The sequence below is a fragment of the Perca fluviatilis genome, chromosome 17, assembly GCF_010015445.1.
Source record: "Perca fluviatilis chromosome 17, GENO_Pfluv_1.0, whole genome shotgun sequence".
NCBI lineage: Eukaryota > Metazoa > Chordata > Actinopteri > Perciformes > Percidae > Perca > Perca fluviatilis.
In genome coordinates, this window is record NC_053128.1 from 19318142 (window position 1) to 19335318 (window position 17177).

A 17177-nucleotide genomic window follows, 5' to 3' on the forward strand; every position below is an offset into this window, starting at 1 on the left:
TATCATGGCCTAACATTTTATGTATATATTAATTTGTTCAGTCTTTCATAAGAGAATAGCTTAAATATTTTTTTTTTTTAACTGTGCAGTATGCCCATATTACCCAATATTATTTGTATGGTATTTGTCTATATTTTGTGATACAATCTTCATTTTCATATCAATATCAACATCAAGCTATAGCATACTGAACCCCCGATTTTACTATAGCTCCTGGATGAGGATATTTGTGAATAACAATACCACACACACGCTTGCTTGCTTGCTTGTAGTTGTCCATCGAATCCGATGATGACATCCATTTCTGTCTTTTAACGGTGAGTTTTCTGATGGCTGTATACATAGGCCTATCCTGGATCCACAGGTTCTATTGCAGGTGGGGCATGTATACATGATATTGGTGTTACTGGCTTTAATGGGTGTGGGTGTGTTCCTCCTGAGCCTTCTTTGTTGTCCTTTCCTCCTCCAATGCTTGGGTCCCATCTAGACATAGCTGCCGCCAGTTGTTGCGGTCAGCAGTCATGTTCTCCAGGTCCCCAGGTTTGATTTTTCACCTCTTAAGCGCTGTCTTCTTTAAAGCGTTTCTTCTGGCCTCCTGCAGAGCGTTGGCCTTGGTGTAGCTGGCCATATAGCACTCTGCTGGGCAGACGGTTGTAGGGCATCCTTATGACATACCCCAACCGGGTGATTGTAGCCTCAATACTCTTGCAGCCACACACACACACACACACACACACACACACACCTTTTTTTTATGAAAAACCAGCAGCTGACGCCTGTAGTTTCACGAGTGGATAATAATGTTGCGTTGAGAGCCGCGGGGTTTCACGGTAATTACTCTGCTTCAATGGGTTAAGCCATGAGCCTCTAACCCGTGACGGTCATGAGGGTTTTCTGCCCCTCTCTGCTCTCCGGCATACTGAGGGAAGATATTTGAGGAGTGTAACACAGAGCTTCAAGACCAAGTCTGTCTGAGAAGGAATCCCAACCAGAGGAACTGCTCTCTGCCATCTAATTATCCAATTTGGTAAGCTAATGGTGTGTTGTTGTTTTTTTCTAGCAGATGTAGCCCTATTATAAGCTGTAGAATATTTTGTATTGTGCAGAGTTAACTTTAATTAATATTACTGTCAGCTGAAGTCCAAATTGTTATTACTTGATCAGACAGGACAAACAGATTCGATGCTGCAGTAGACTGACTGGCATAGCATCAATTAATACTTTGCATACTGCTACAAAAGGTGATGCTGTCAAATTACTTTTTATTTAATTTCCCCAATGTGGGATCAATTAAGTCTATCTTATCTTACAACCTGTTGATTCGTACTTGATTTAGTTTACATTGCCCGGATGTTACACATTTTATGCAACCTAAGTATAGTTGAAAATTAAACTTTTTCTAAATATAATACACATTTTTGTTATTCACTTATAAATGTGTAGGCTATATGGAGGCCCATTCTCATATTTGTCAAGCATTGGTCAGCCAGTTGTAAGACTACTCTTTAGTGCCTATTAGCACTGGCGAGAGCACATCAGTTAACACTAGGAGAGAGAGTGGATGAAAATGCAACAGGACACGCGTATGAATCTGTGAGGGCAGTAATCCATGAAGTAGCCTATTTTATTTCAGTAAACTGAACAAATTGAACTTTATCTGAATGTTCAAATGTATAGTATAGTATGTCAAAAAAAATTATTAAAAAAAGTCATAGTAGGCTATAGTAGTCTACGTCGAAAAAATTTATAAAAAAGTCATAGTATAGTGTATCGAAAAAAAGTCTTAGTATAGTAGGCTATGTCAAAAAATTATAATAAAAAAAAGTCATAGTAGCCTATAGTATGTCGAAAAAAGTAATATTATAGTATGTCGAAAAAAGTCATAAAAAGTCATATTATAGTATGTCAAAAAAATGATAAAGTCATCAAGTGAAACACCGAAACTATTCGGTTATTATTATAAAAATAAAAAGAGTTATATTCTAAAGGGCAACAAATCAATTAGCTTCATGGTGGTGTGTGCCTGGACTATGTACATGCACCCTGGTGTGTGAATAATGTTCCTGATTGTCATATTTAATGTTCAATACAACAGATTGGTTTGACACCTGATATGATACTCTAGTTTAAATATTATTAAGGCCATTCTTTAACCTTATTTACTTGATGTTAGGGGAATATGATTTGATGCGCTGAAAGAAATATGGTCTTATAAAACTGTTCACTATGTTACTACAATGTACTTGGTCAGTTTATAAGTGAATTTTCTGTTCACTTTCAGCTTGATGCCGCGTAATTGTACAAACGGGATGCCTCGTGGAGAATTCAACATTTATTTTGCCAGCAGCAGACGAGGATACGTCAGAGCTGAGGAGTATGTGTATCTATTTTATTTTGAAAATCAGCGTTCAATGCCTTGGTTGTACCATAGCTTTTTATATTCTAATCTTCCTTATATGAATCTATTGTAGCTATATTGTAGTACACCATAACACTGTTACGCCAAAATAATATAAGATAATATAAAATCTCTCTCTGTGAATTGTGTTGTGAACCACAGGGCAGTGGGTATAGTTCTGCTGGTGGTCATCCTGGCAGCTCTCCTCATCCTGGGATGCTGGTACTTCAAGAAGAGGAGTGGCTACAAAATAATCAGGGTGAGCCCATCATACTCCTTTAATGAGGCATAGCCTTGACACTTAATTTAAACTATATTTAAAGCAAGAATTGATCAGCCATTCTAACTAGTAAAAATACGTATTACATTTTTCTGCAAACCTACATACATGCTATAAAGTGATTTCCATTGACATAATATGGTATATTCATGTGAAAATAGTGTCTTAATCTGATTTACAACTTCTTTCAAATATCTTTTTCTTTTTGTATATTGTTTCACTCTGCTGTTTTTTTTTTTGCTGTTTTTTCACAACTCCTGCAGAGCCCTAGATCGGGGTCACCAGGTCACACAGGAGGCCAGTACTCAGAGGCAGGATCTTCCGCAGATAACAAGATGGCTCTAACTGACTTCGGCAGCTTTCGACCTCCGGTGAGGGACAAGAAGTTACCCCATGACTGACTTTACTGGCCCTCTATTATATCTCCCTGTCCCCAAGTCAAGTATTTGTTATGTCCGAAAAAATATTGATAAGTCAAAAACAGAAAGTACATTATTTTGCCTACTTAAAGTGTAGCTCTCATTTTTAAAATATCACCATAAAATATCACCAATCAACAGTTAACGAGTGGTTAGACTTAAACTCTGTACAGTACAGAGGGTACTTGTTCAGTACAAAGCCTCAGGGCTCTGAACACAGTGTAGAGCATGTGAAGCTGATGCAATGAATGCCTGAAGGGGAGATTATTGTGTCACCAGACTAGGAGTAGGTATTATGTTTCATTCCCAAGGGAGGTATGTGTATCCATGTGTACAGGAAACGTGAAGGGAGGATCAGATCAGCACCCTCACATGTGAGATGAAGTTGCAAAAGCACAATGTCCTTCAACAATTCCCATCCTTTATTACTGCAGCAGTTACCGGAGTTCTAAGAGAGAAAATTATTTTAATCTTGCTGGACCCACTTATGAGTCCATCAATACAAAGACCAATATTGTTTAAACCCACAGAGAGTCCCTAAAGTTTCCAGAAATGATGCTGAATTTAATGTGTACATTTGAATAATATAGTCATAATAAAAGGTAACATCATTTTGAGTATTCACTACTGTACGTGACCCTATCAGTGTGGGAAATTCTGAAATGTTCAGCCGTTTCATATGGATGAATTTGTTCCTCTTTTCTCCAGGTTCCAAATGCTCCTCCAGCCTATGAAAAAATTTCCTCAGGGCCGCTGCCTCCGCCCTATTCCCCCTAAAGCACTTCTGTAGTAGATGGACAGTTGTCTGAAGACAAAAGGAAGACACTGGAAAACAACCTCTAAACTTCTTCTAATGTCACTGTCAATATGGTTCCTTATGTTTCGTAGCTAAACAAAACCAATAGGTAAAACTATTCTATCCCTCACTTTATAAAATTAGTCACATTAACGAACACAATGTATATACTGTGGTTGTTTCAATAAAAAAAAAAAAAATCTTTCACAAGAGTCTGTGTATAAGGAAGCAGCTCAAACACACTTTTTGGGGACAGTTGTATTGTTTATTCCTATGCAATAATGTCCACATTTGTTCAATGAAAATGTACCTAGTAAATATTTTTGAAAAATCTATATGGTAAAAATAAATAAATGTGACTTCAAAACATTTTATATGGGCTCAAACATGTAGTACAAATGCATCTATTAGTTTATTTATATTTCTAAAAAGTAACATGTAGTTTTCAAAGTTGAAAAAAGGACGATATGACAGAATCTGGACACAGACAGTTGTATTGTTCAAACTGACAAAGTAGAGCTAGTTGTACCAATGAATAGTATCCCAATTGTTACTTATTGAAGCAGTATCTAATGGCATTGAAAAGTATTACAAAAGCTTGAGTTGAAATTTTGTTATTTTATCTACCCTCCCGTTCTACTGCTTTGTTTTAACAGGTGCCATTACTGGCCATAAAGTAAACGAAAAGTCAGTAAGTCTATAACATTCATCTCAGGGCAACCTCACCGGTTTTCACTTGAGAAAACCATCACAGTATACATTTCCAGTATGTCTGATTGAGCATACAGTTTGCCTATAAGATGATCTAACCAGAGTGTATAACATACTACTGTATCCTAAATGTTACAAGTCAAACTACAAATGGAAAGCAGTTCTTCAACTAAACCCAGGATTACTACAAGCAATAGATATGAGCCCTGGTAAAACTAAGCAGCTGAAAGGCTGTGTCTGAGTCCTCACTGGCACAGTCTCAGTTAATTGGTTTACTTTCTGTCTGCCTGTGAAGGCTGTAAAGAGGAATCATGTGTGTGTAGTGCTCCAGTGGAACTGTTGGGGGAAACCACTAGTGCATCCAGCTGGTTGGGGCAGGCATTCAGCTCAACTGCATTGACCTGGTACTGAACTGGGTTCAAAACAGCGCCATCAGGACTAATGAGTAGCTTGGATGCTACATTGGTATGCATACCTAAGGATGTGGTCTGCAGAGAGGGCTTTCCAAGTGCTTGATTGGTCAGAATGACAGGTGGGTGGATGGTGTTGTTTGTCTTCAGTGATGTGATCGGTTGAGCTGGACGGATTATTACAGTGCTGCTGGATGAAGACCCTGTGACCACAGGTGCTGTTTCCAAGGTATTGACAGTGTTTTCGATTGGTGGAACTGTAGCAATGGGCAACATCTGCACCCTAGACATTGCACTTACAATTGGTGGGACAGCTACTGTTGGCAATACCTGTCTCCTTGTGCCAGCAAGCACTGGTTGCATTACGGCAGGCACTGTTTTTTGGACTAATGTGTTGTTGCCTAGTCCCATATGCACTAGTGCCTGTGATAGAGCAGTGGAGGGTGCTGCAATACCAACTTCTGTCGGCTGAGGCTGTATGCCTGGGCCCGGAGTTGTCACTGAAACCACCTGCTGGGCAGGAAGAGAAGAATGCAAAGTTTGTGTGCCTGCTACCACAGGAGATGCAGCTGAGGAGAGGGGTGTGCGAACTGGTATGACAGGGTTGTGCAGGGCAACAGCTAATGGACTGGGTAAAACAGGCATGGGTGATATAGGTGCTGACAATGCAGGCAAAATGGTGGATGAACATACAGCAGGCATGGGCATAGGCAGAGCAGACACTACATTTGTTTTACTGGTTAACCACGTTGAGGCCAGGCTAGGAGTTCCTGTTTGTTGAATTGGCGTGACATTTGGAGTGGTTGCTAGCAATGATGGACCAACAGCAGGTGTGCATGCTACAAAAGGAGAACTTACAGCTGGTACACCAGGCAGCCTGGCTGGGGATTGGGGTAAAACTGGTGCTCGAGGGGCTACAGTGACATGACTTACCCCTTGGGGAGGTACTGATGATCGAGTGGCAGTAGGCACTTGTGGTGCAGGGCTAGAGATGATAAGGACATGGCTGCCTGGACCCAAACCCTGGGGAGGGACTACAAAGCATGCATTGTTAAGAAGAATCTGTGTGCCAGCAGCAAGGGGCGTAGAGGTGTTGATGACTATCCTCTGCTGGATTGTTCCAGTAGCAGAAGTGATGAATGGGGTATTGGCAGTTGTTGCAGAGGAGATGGGGGTTTTATTGAGAGCAAGTTGAGAGGAAGATAAGGAAATGGTTTCCTCACCAATGCCAGTTTGGATATTTGAAAGCTGACGGACAAGAGTGGATGTGGAGGTTTGGGCTGGGCTACTCTGCACAGTAGTAGTTACCTGAGCAGGAGAGTTGCTGGACAGTATACTTGAAGGCATACCAAGTTCCTTCTTGATCAAGTTTCCTGCAGGCAAAGTGGCCGCAGTAGATGTGGATGTGGAAGAGCATGTTTGGGAGATCATGGTAAAGGAAGGGATACCCTGGAGCTGAGAGCTGGTGGTTGGAGAAGCGTAAGAGGCAATCTGGGCAGAACAGCTTGTGATGGTATTTGAACTAGTAATCGGGACCAGTCCAATGGTGGTGGCTGTCGGACGGCCTGTATCTGAGACAGACATTCTTGTGCTCTTGGAAGGGGAACGTGACAGGGCACCTATGGTCTGTCCAATGGTTGTTGTCTTCCCTGACAACTGGATTTGAACCCCTGGAGACACACAAGAGATATTTTATTCAATAGCTACATAGATTGATAATGGGGCTGAATAATAATGGGGCGGTATTAGTATTAGCGCTTTTAAACAATATTAAAACTACTAAATACTGTATACTACATTATGAATTCTACATGTACAAATTGATAATGTCCCATTGTTGCAATCTTTACATACTGAATCAAACACAAGATACAACAGACGTGAGAATACCAGTAAAACATCACATCAAACCCACCTGAGGGCAGAGTTATGTGCTTGATCTTTGACAATGCTTCTGAGTTGACAACAGGTTGGCCTGTGCTTGATCCCATCTTTAGAGTTTGACTTGATAATGAAGTGGTCAGCAGTTGTTCACTAGCCCCTGTTGTTATTGCCTGTTTTAGAATGCTTCCCATAGAGGTGGTGGACGATGTTGCTGTGGGCTGGCTGATGAACATGACTCTTGAACTAGTAAGTGATTTTGTGTAAGAGGGTGTACCTTTTGAAAGGGATACATTTGAGGCGGAGGAAGAAGAGGGAGTAACTAGGATGAATTTAGTAACTTGGGATCTCTCATCTGTACTGGCCCGCTTCACACCACCAGAACTACTTAGTGATGGGACAACAGTGTTTTTTGCTAATGAAGCTTGGAAATGAGAACCAGCAGCAGGTGTCTGTGCTAGCTGGCCAATCTTTGTTGCAACTGTAGAACCAGCACCAGCTGAGGCAACTGTAGTGCCTACAGTTTGGCTTCCTGGGCCTGTAACAGGAATGCTACCAGTGACTGCAGTGAGCATGGGAGTTGTGAAAGTGGAAGGGGACTTTAATACTGAAGGAACCTGCTTCTGATGTTGGGCCAATGAGATACTTGTCACTGCTGGCATGGTGCAAGGGGAAGTCTGAAAGGGAGCAGAAGGACAGAGAGTCTGTGATGTCTTGGATACGAGGAAGGCTTTAAACTGAGGGGAGATGGTGATGACTGGACTGGTGGGCATAGAACCAAGCGCATTCTGGTCTGAGGATGTCTGGACTTTGACGATGCCTGTGTTGCCTCCTCTAGTTGTTACTAGGATTGACTGTGAGTCACGGATACACACTGTCTTGAGCTCCTGTTTAGGGTCTGTAGATTTATGAGGCTCAGTCGAAACTGCGCTAAAGGGAGTTGTGATGGGTGAGGGGTTTGGCGTGATATCTTGTGGTGTGCTAACTTGGGAACTGCAGAGTTGTGCCCCCTTTAGCCCTGCTGTGTTTAGGGCACCCTGTTTCAGATGAGGGGAAGGGGTTCTCATTGTCCTGGGATCTTTTAGGGGAGCCACATGCTGAATAGGGATTCTGTTTTCGGGAAAAGTGAACCCAGGCACATTGGTGGACATACAGAAGGGGCTGGCCACTTTAGAAACTGGGACCTGGATGCCCTTAGACTGTTTATGTAAAGAAGACACCTTTTCATCAGTTTTGTGAATGAGAAGGTTAGAAGGCAGGATCACCAATTGCTGCATGATCTTCTCCCCAGTGTTCTGGTCCACGACAGGATGAACAGAGATCTTGACTGGGCTGCTGCGGTCTTTCCTTACAAGGTGACCCAGCCTCTCAGGTACTTTGTACACCACTTGGACAGGTTTTTTTGGGACAGTCTGGGTTGGTTTGGCTTGTGGTGATTTAGGAAGAGCTGCAATCACTGTAGCCATTCCTGGCTGTCTCAGTACTTCTGTCTGTTGTAGTACTTGTGCCTGCATTTGTTGTGAGTTCTGCTGGGACCTGGATGGAGAACTTTGTGCTTTTAAAGGTTTTGTGGTAGTCACTGCAGAGGTAGGCAGGGAGACCAAAGAACCTTTGCTCTGTCTATCTACATTGTTGATCCCTGTAAAATCAGCAGGCCGTTTCATTAAGGTCACTTTGTTTCCCACACTCTTAGCCAGCAGGGTGGGGATGGGCGTGTAGCCCTTAGGTAGTCCAGTGGTGGGATAGAGGATGGGGGTTTTGGGTGACAGTGAAGTCTGGGGTGGCACCCTTGCTGCCCATGTTGAGTTTGAATCCCTGGATTGATTTGATGGTCTCAGTTCAGATCTAGACTGCGGCCCAGAATCAGAGGTCGAAGTAATGCTACTGCTGCCAGTTTGACTTCTTGGCAGTAGACTGACGTGCTTCTCTGTGCTGGCCAGAGAGTGTTTTAGGTGGTTGGGAGGTACGAAGGTCACCGTTCTTTCTCCTGTAGACTCAGCCACAAACTCCCTGGTGCTGGCTGAGAACATAATAGAGTGTTAAGACTGCACTGATCAATTATCTATACAGTGTCAACAGACAGGTAGTCACATTTATTTAAATCCATCTAGGACAGTTAAATAAGCTCAAACTGTGTAAATGCAGCCTTTAGGAACTTCTTTTATCACTACATTACAGCAACTAAAGTTAGATTCTAATTTAATTACTTTACCTCCTCTCCAAAGACCTCTAGGAACCATATGTTCCAGGTCCTCATCTTCTGATCTTCTATAATGATCTGAGAGTGAACACACATCCTTTCCCAAACCCCTCTCTTCATCTTCATCGTCAGACGACGATGATGATGAAATACACTCCTCACGCACAAAGTTATTGTAGTCTGGGTGCTTCTTGAAATCATCAAATTCCTTCTTCAAACGAAGCCTGATGTAAAAGCAAGAGAAGAAAAGATAGTAGGGCAGTGATCAATAAAATAAATTCTTAGTTGACTAACACAATGTGATTTTGTCGACCAACAGATTAGTTGATTTCGTCAACAAATCTGTAAAACTGAGTTTCTCCACAAAGAATCATGCAAAAGCACCACTTTAAATATTGGGTTTACCAGAGAAATGTTTTGTAAATAAGTCATTCAGTATGAAAAAAGCATAAGAAATGACTAAGCAACTAAAGAATTCTTAGTCGACTAAGACGAAAACAACCGATTAGTCAACTAAACGACTAAGAGGGGGCAGCCCTAAAAGAATTTGTCTACAGTCCAGTAATGATTTTATCCCACAAAGAGCTCATTAATCGAAAATGTGGTCATTATGCTTTGTGCTGGTCGGCTGAGCGCAAACTCAACAAGACTAAGAATTTTTATCAGGACATAGCTTTGACAAAAAAAATAAAAATAGTATGGCGGTTTGATTAAATCATCATTTAAATGTCAAATGAGTTGTACCTGTTCCTTTGGTAGGCCTTAACAAGTTTGGGTTCCCAGGGTGAAAGCTCATTCAGAAGTCGGATTAGAGTGCTGTGGAGGTCTTTCACTGCTTCTCTCCTATAATACCACCGACCCTGTCAGTTCAAACATGCAAAGGAAACCTTAGTCAAGTCACCAACATTAAAATGTGAGAAAATGTTGGACCACGTTGTATTCTTCACCACATACCTTGAATGAATGTGTGTGTGTGTGTGTGTGTGTGTGTGTGTGTGTGTGTGTGTGTGTGTGTGTGTGTGTGTGTGTGTGTGTGGTGTATATATATATATATATATATATATATATATATATATATATATATATATATATATATATATATATATATTGCTTCTTATATTTTGTTATATATTTTCATTATATTATATTTTATGTCTTTTTATATTTACTGTTTTTCTTTCATTGCCTCTAAGAATTGTTATACTATAATTGATTATATTTTAATATGACCCTTACTGTTTTTCTTTAAAAAAGGAGCCTCCCAACATAATCAAATCTCAAATCAATCAATCTTGAATCAAATACAGAAGGCTTTGGAGCATGTGAGTAAATCCTCTCGGTAGAACTATGATTTCCACCTACCAATCTCTTTTTGGTGCTCTCCAAGTCATCAAGCTCATCTTCTGTCTTACTGATCAGCTCTCGCAACTCCTCAAGACTGCTGCATACCAACTACAGAGGAGAAATAACAAATCAAGTAAGAAAATCTTGATAAAGAAAGAGAGACATGAAAAAAGAGGAGGAGAAGAATGGCGAGACTTAAATCATGACTATAAAATAGTTATAAAATTACATAGACAATATATTATACACAGCATTAAAATAGACCGCTAAATAAATAAGAGTGTTTATTTCAGCATGAGTGTGACTACCTTAAATAATGGCTCAACTGGAGGTTCATCTTTAATTTTCTTTGAAGATTCAAGCTTTTTTCCTGTCAACAAGATAACTGATATAACCATTGAACCAACAAGTTACTATTGAAAAACATAAAAACATAACATTAAAGCAAATTAGGATAATATCCAATATGGCATTTTGGCTATGAATGCACACAAATGAGCTTGATGTTATACCAAAAGAAAACTATTAATCCAAGATCAACATTGAACTTTGTCTTACCCGTTTTATGTTTTTTCTTCTTGTCTTTTCTTTTTATTGTTGTGGCAACTCTCCGCACTGCAGACTTGGTAGTCTCAGCTGGGGACAGCCTCATCCTATCCACGTGTTGCAGCTGCTTCTGCTCTCCTTTCGCCCTTGGCAGCTGTTCCCTCCCTTGCTTTTTCTTCCGCTTTTTCTTTTTAGTCCAGATTTTGTCATTCACCCTCTCTTCACTTGAGTTTTGAGAACTCTCAGAAGTCAACTGTGTTGCTGGCCCTGATGTGCCACAGCCGCAGTCGTGCTCCTCAGATTTAACATTACTAGTTTTGCTTTTACAACAATCCACACAGGAAGACCTTTGGTGTCCCTGACTGGGACTTCCTCCCTCCATTCTGATTGGTTTGGTTGGGGAGGCCAGATTCACTAAGCGAGCAGGTGACCTGCCTGTGTAGCTGTGCTCCCCTACACTCAGACAGGGCTCCTGTGTCTCTGCTTTAATGGTGCGCATTGAGCCCAATGAGAAGCCCTGCTCCTGTTTTAATGTGAGTCGCTTGGATTGATACCCCAACTCTACAGTCTCTTCCTTCATAATAATTTCCACACCACTTCCTCCAACAGGACTAGTGTGTGAAAGGGATAAGGAGTTAGTGTGTATTTTTAAGTCTCCATCAGAGGACCCTGATTCAGACCCCTCCTCCTCCTTCAGTGACCACAATTTAAACCTTTTATCTTCTTCTCCATCCCCATTTTCCCATTTGAAACCCCCAAGTGCCTCTGCTCTCCCCTTTTCTAAATCATCAGGCTCTTCTGTGTCCATTGAGCCTCCATAACACGCCCTGTCACTTGTAACCCCCTCTTCCTTCATCCCATCCGACTCTTCACCCTCTGTCCCTGGCTCTATATCAACCCGTTTGACCCATACAGAAGGGAAACGGAAGACTGGGGGTGTGCTGGGGCTCTGGCAGTAGATCCTCAGGTCTGCGCCACAGAAATGTGGAAAATGTATATAGGCATTCTCCTTGCTGTCATAGCCCAAAATAGACTCTCTACATTCATGGATTGGCTGGGCCAGGAGAGCATCCTGCACACATTTCTGTGTCTCATACACATGGTCACATAGCCCCTTCAGAAGCCATACTCGCTGGTAGAAGGGCAGCAAGTGAAAGGGTTTCTCCTCCAAAGGACTCACCTCCCCAAGGGTGCTGAAAAACTGGTGGCAGAGTCCCAGCTGCTCAGCCCGACCTGACTGATCATTGGAGGCACCAACAGCTCGATACCAGCCCATGACCCGCTGCCTGAGTTCTGACTCCCAACGGCGGTAAGGCAGGGCAGGCCGGCGGTGCAGAGTGGCCCTCCGCTGGGGTGGGGACAGCAGGGAAGACATTATTTTTGACAGGAGGAAGCTGCAGCGGGGCATCAGCAAACACCGCTCCAGATCAAAAAATACAATCTCTGGGAGGTTAAGGGCAGTCTGAGCCAGACAGAGGAAGTGCCCTATAGCAGGGAGTTCCCAAAGTGTGTGCACAGTGTGGGGGGAAGCCTGTGACAGCAAAGTCTGCTCCCATTCTTCCACCTCTTTGGCTGACATTTCCTCTGCCTCTTTCTTCTCAAGCTCACGTTGCCTGAAAAGTCAGAAAACATACAGTAGATTGTTGGCGAGACAGCATCTTTTAATCTCTCTCAAATATTCACTTACCTTTTCTCCTCCTTCGCCCTCTGTTGTTCTTCCAGCCGTAGGGCCTGGACCATGATAGACTCATGCCCACCGACAATGATGGTAGCCAGGCTACGAGGTGCCAACCTCCTCCTTGTGGAGGTGCCCCCTGAACCCCGTTCCTCCTCTGCACCAAAACGTCCTTTAGAAGTCACTGCTAATGTTGTCCTCTCTCGCAGCGTCCTGGTTTGACAGAAGAGGGAAAAAAATATATATGTACACCCAACAGCCAAATATTTGTTCAAAATGCATAAAGAATTAGCTTGTGGTCATTTTAAAACAAGTTATTGAGTAAATCCCAAATCATCATTGTGAGATCATAGTATGGCACTGACAGACTCCCATTCTTTCATTGATAATACTATAATACTAATAAATACTATATATAATATCTACTATACTAACCCTAATATAGACACTTTACATGTATGCTATGTAGAAATACTAGATGGCAATATAGTAATTATACTGCTATTTCTAAAAATTGCATCTTCTATTTCAGTAAATGTTTGTGAGATAACCTTGCCAGACAAACATTTGTTGACCAGCAACATTAACTTATGATGCACATGACATAGAAAACACCTGTTGGGCCCACTATTATTGCTGCTGTATAATGGGTTTATACATTTGCCTAAGCAATATTTTCAACAGTGTAATTGCATTATGTTTACCTGGATAGCAATGTGAGCTTCTGCTCCAGCATTATTTCCAGCTTTTGAGCCTGTTTGGAGATCCAGTGGTCCACCCCATGGTAGCGATAACAGTTCTCCAACATCAGCCTGAAGTCTGCAACAAACTCTGTTATGGTCTCATACTCTTGGTTGATAAACTTGTCCTCCATCCTCCGCAAGCACATCGACTGCCTGAGCTGTGCCTGACCCCGGCCCCGGACCCCTCCAATACCATGCTGGGCCTCCTGGTGGCCGATGGGATGGAGGAATGGGCTGGTGATTCCTTTGTGCTTGTCCAAGAGAAAGCCAGTGAATATCCTATACGCTTGCTGTACCTCATAGTTCATATCCTCCTCAAAGCTATTGCTGTTGGTGGAAATGCACACCTCAGGCAGAGAGAAGTCACTGTTAGAAAACTCTGGCATGCCATCATTGCTCAGTGCAAGGCGGTCACCCTCAGCAGTTACATCTCCACTGTCGCCAGGACAGTGCAATGCTACCATAGTCTCAACTTCACAGGTGCCATTACTGAGACTATCCTCCTTTATGACCAGGTCACTGTATTCAGTGCAGCTACTCATCCATTTGGATTGTGTTGACATGATGTCAGAGCTGGGCTGCTGGGGTGCCGAGTCTTGGTCAGCCACAATCAGGTCTTGGTTGTGGACCAACGGTTGGCTACAAGCTGCTGTGATCTGGTCTGTCATATCCACCTGATCCATGGTGCAGGCACCTGAAGTGGGTAACAGGTGTCACCTACGGTGAACATTGATGTTGCAAACAACACTCCAAAATAGTTTTGATGCAAGGGAAAACTACACCAAGACAATTAAACAGTGCTTACTAAGAATTGTATATTGCAAGGTCAAAAGAAATCACAACAGGGATCCGAGATGGAACATACCTAAGATCGCTAGGCTAAGTTTGGTTACAATTCCTGTCATGGCAGGTGCTCACATTATTACAGCCACATGATGCTCTAAACACTGGAATGTTTATCACAATGTGATTGTGTCCAACTTACAAGAAGTTAAACTCACTTTATATGCCCGTTTAATCTTTGAAAACTTTTCCTTTTCCCTGGATCAATGGCGAGCTAGCTTGAAGTTAACGTTAGCTATTAGCGAGCTAGCTAAAAGGTAGTTAAAACAACAATAAGTAAACAAACTTTGTTCTGCTGGGTCATAGAGAGATCTACAGTGCACTCACTTATCACGTCCCGTCTCCTGTCACGTGCAAATTAAGATCAAAACAAACTGACCAGAGGAAGAGTTTGGCTGGTTAAATAACATACCTCGAGGTTGTCAGTGCAACTGCAGACAAGACAGCTTTTAGCAAGCTTAGCAGCCACGACAGCTTGCTAGCTAGGTTAGCTTGCTATTGTCTCCAATCTGGGGCCTGCAATTGCTGCGTTCGCTGTCCATAATGAATCATTTGTAGCAATTCAATGTCCAGTAAATAAAAATGTATGCAGACATCTCAAGTCGTCAGCGCACGGAGTGATGTCAGTGACAGCAAAATGGCTAAAGGAGCATTAGCCGAAGTAACACTGATTATCTGACAATACAAAACAGTTCATTATCACTAGCCATTGGGCTAACCAGCTAGGTTTGCAAGTTGACAGCCAGACAAATAAGAAATCTAGGTTCACTTTAGAGACACATTTGCGCCATGTGTCAGATATCATCTGAACCATATGGGTTACAAAAAGATAACAGACTACTCTGTCTGGCTTGCTTACAGACTAACGTTGCTGTACCGTTCACTTCGCTTCCACCCTGCGTGCGTCCGATGCAAATGTGCGCAGCCTGACGTAGCTGTCTGATCGCATGTCACACCAAATTGTTATTTTTGGTTGGAACTACTACTGACACACAGCTCTCACACACACTTTACACTTTATTATAAACCTTATTGTGATTGTGTCACCATCTTCACTCAAAGAGAAGCATCTCGAGACAGCGGTCATTCGAAAACAATGACGAGTGCACATAATCGGCAAGGCGCCTGTGCACGAATCAGCAGCATCAGACTGTAAACTCTCATTCATAACTTTAGCGCTGAAGTGTCTTTCAATTACAGAAGACACGGGAACTCCACGTACAGTGTATACTTCAGCAGCACGCATGACTTCCTTTTAGCCGCTAGATGTCGCTAGTCACTAATCGTTGTTAGTACCCTAGGGCACTAATCGTGTGTTTTGGCCGCTGTAGACCGACTGCTGTAGGTTGAGGGGTGGGTTAATTGTTAACCAGAATTATTTAAAACAGTGTTCATGGGTCTATTTAGCGACCCACATCGTTTTAAAACAACTGCCATGTGTTTTTCTTTATTTTTTTTTTACAAAAGGGCAGCAGGGCTGACATCCAGAGCATGTGCCGTGTCTTCACGCCGTAGGAGGCTCCACAGTACACTGGTTTTAAAGTTGCATCACTGTAAGATGTGCAGTGGTTCTCTTAATACATCCATTAGTCAAACACACATGTGCCGCTTAACACATGGCATGATAGGGTGGGTTTTCCATTGTTATCTTTGTTTCACCTTTTGGGGCAGAACAACTGAAATCTTTGAGTACAGTAGTCTGGTGACCTCATTTTATTCCCAACATTGCTCTGCATACCTTCAACCTGAGCAGAATTGCGATCAGGAATAAGAACTCAAGGCAAAATTGTTTACAGGCATCTTTTTCACAGCCATTTTGACTTGTAGGAAAAGCACAGTTGTTGCTAATAGTATTAACGATGGCTCCGTTCAATTCAAGCATCCCAGTAAGTCATGACACTGCCAGTGTGACAGCATGCACAATACCAGGACCCTGAAACAGCTAAATGGAATTCAGCCATTATTTGTTTTATTTACACATGTGTTTTACCTACTCTGACAAGTCAAAATATATTCTGTAATAAAAGGGCTATTGCTGTTAAATTGGAAAAGATGACATTAATGTAATTTGTACATGACGATTAGGCTATGTGATGCCATATGTAGGCACAGTGTCTGCTGTAGACCTGCTTCATTTGAAATGTCTTTTCCACTACTTTTTGAAAGAAGACGGTAGTCGTTTAAATCCTAAAAAACTTTAAAGTTCACTTATTTTTTAACATGGCAAAGAAACACTGACTGTCTATGGAGGAAACATAACAAATAGACATTTACCATTTGTATTAAGAAAAGATCATGAAATAATCATGAAAAATGATCTCAAATAGCTATCAAAACAAACTATCCGCCACCAGAAGTTTTAAGTAAAATACAATATCTAGTATAATATAGTGTTTCTGCAAAGTAGAAAAAAGTCTTTAATGCTTTTCCCGTTGAATTTTACTATTAATCTTCTATGAAAAAAAACAATCATTAGTTAGCCTAGTCAGAGAGCTGTGATTAACATCACTGTAATTAATTTAGGAGTGGGAGTGGAAATGGTCTGCTTGACCACTTTAGTTATGAGTATAATTTCATGGTGCGGACATTGGCGTCATTCACAGTAACTGACTTCACATTTTACACTGAAAATAGAAGTCATCAGCCTCATGAAATCTGTAAGATACAGGACAAAATTAGAAGAAGCAGGGTTTTTTTTTTTCTGGAATCCAAATATTTAATTAGGTACATATCAAGTATTATTATGACATGTATAAAATTTCAGATCACAATATGAAGCAAAGAAACTCCTCAGACTGGAATATGCTGCAAATGTTTGAGGTTGCCACATAAAAATGACTAATGATTAAAATAAAGAGAAGCAACTAAAATGGTAGAAAAATGGCATACAGACATAGATAATAGTAAGCATTCTAGAAAAATTAAATGCGA

At 41.6% G+C, this 17177-nt stretch overlaps 2 protein-coding genes across 6 annotated transcripts; one reads left to right on the forward strand and one right to left on the reverse strand.

Moving 5' to 3' along the window:
• Nucleotides 1–830: 830 nt before the first annotated feature.
• mlana (melan-A) lies at nucleotides 831–4098 on the forward strand. Of its 2 annotated transcripts, none has more exons than XM_039780434.1 (5): nucleotides 831–1038; nucleotides 2282–2374; nucleotides 2561–2657; nucleotides 2942–3049; nucleotides 3806–4098. In XM_039780434.1, the coding sequence occupies exons 2-5, from the start codon at nucleotides 2286–2288 to the stop codon at nucleotides 3872–3874; spliced, it is 363 nt and encodes a 120-aa protein (XP_039636368.1). In that variant the 5' UTR covers nucleotides 831–1038; nucleotides 2282–2285; the 3' UTR covers nucleotides 3875–4098. The 2 variants fall into 2 exon arrangements, with proteins under 2 accessions (XP_039636368.1, XP_039636367.1); XM_039780433.1 differs by having other exon boundaries at nucleotides 836–1027.
• A 151-nt stretch (nucleotides 4099–4249) lies between these two features.
• LOC120545819 (uncharacterized protein KIAA2026) lies at nucleotides 4250–15164 on the reverse strand. Of its 4 annotated transcripts, XM_039780432.1 has the most exons (11): nucleotides 14659–15164; nucleotides 13365–14097; nucleotides 12673–12873; nucleotides 10998–12598; nucleotides 10748–10824; nucleotides 10458–10547; nucleotides 9840–9955; nucleotides 9108–9319; nucleotides 6930–8915; nucleotides 5948–6684; nucleotides 4250–5524 (listed from the first exon to the last, which is right to left on the reverse strand). In XM_039780432.1, exons 2-11 carry the CDS (start codon nucleotides 14084–14086, stop codon nucleotides 4877–4879), a joined length of 6390 nt encoding a protein of 2129 aa, XP_039636366.1. In that variant the 5' UTR covers nucleotides 14087–14097; nucleotides 14659–15164; the 3' UTR covers nucleotides 4250–4876. The 4 variants fall into 4 exon arrangements, with proteins under 4 accessions (XP_039636366.1, XP_039636365.1, XP_039636363.1 ...); XM_039780431.1 differs by having other exon boundaries at nucleotides 4250–6684; nucleotides 10748–10809; XM_039780429.1 differs by having other exon boundaries at nucleotides 4250–6684.
• Nucleotides 15165–17177: the final 2013 nt, after the last annotated feature.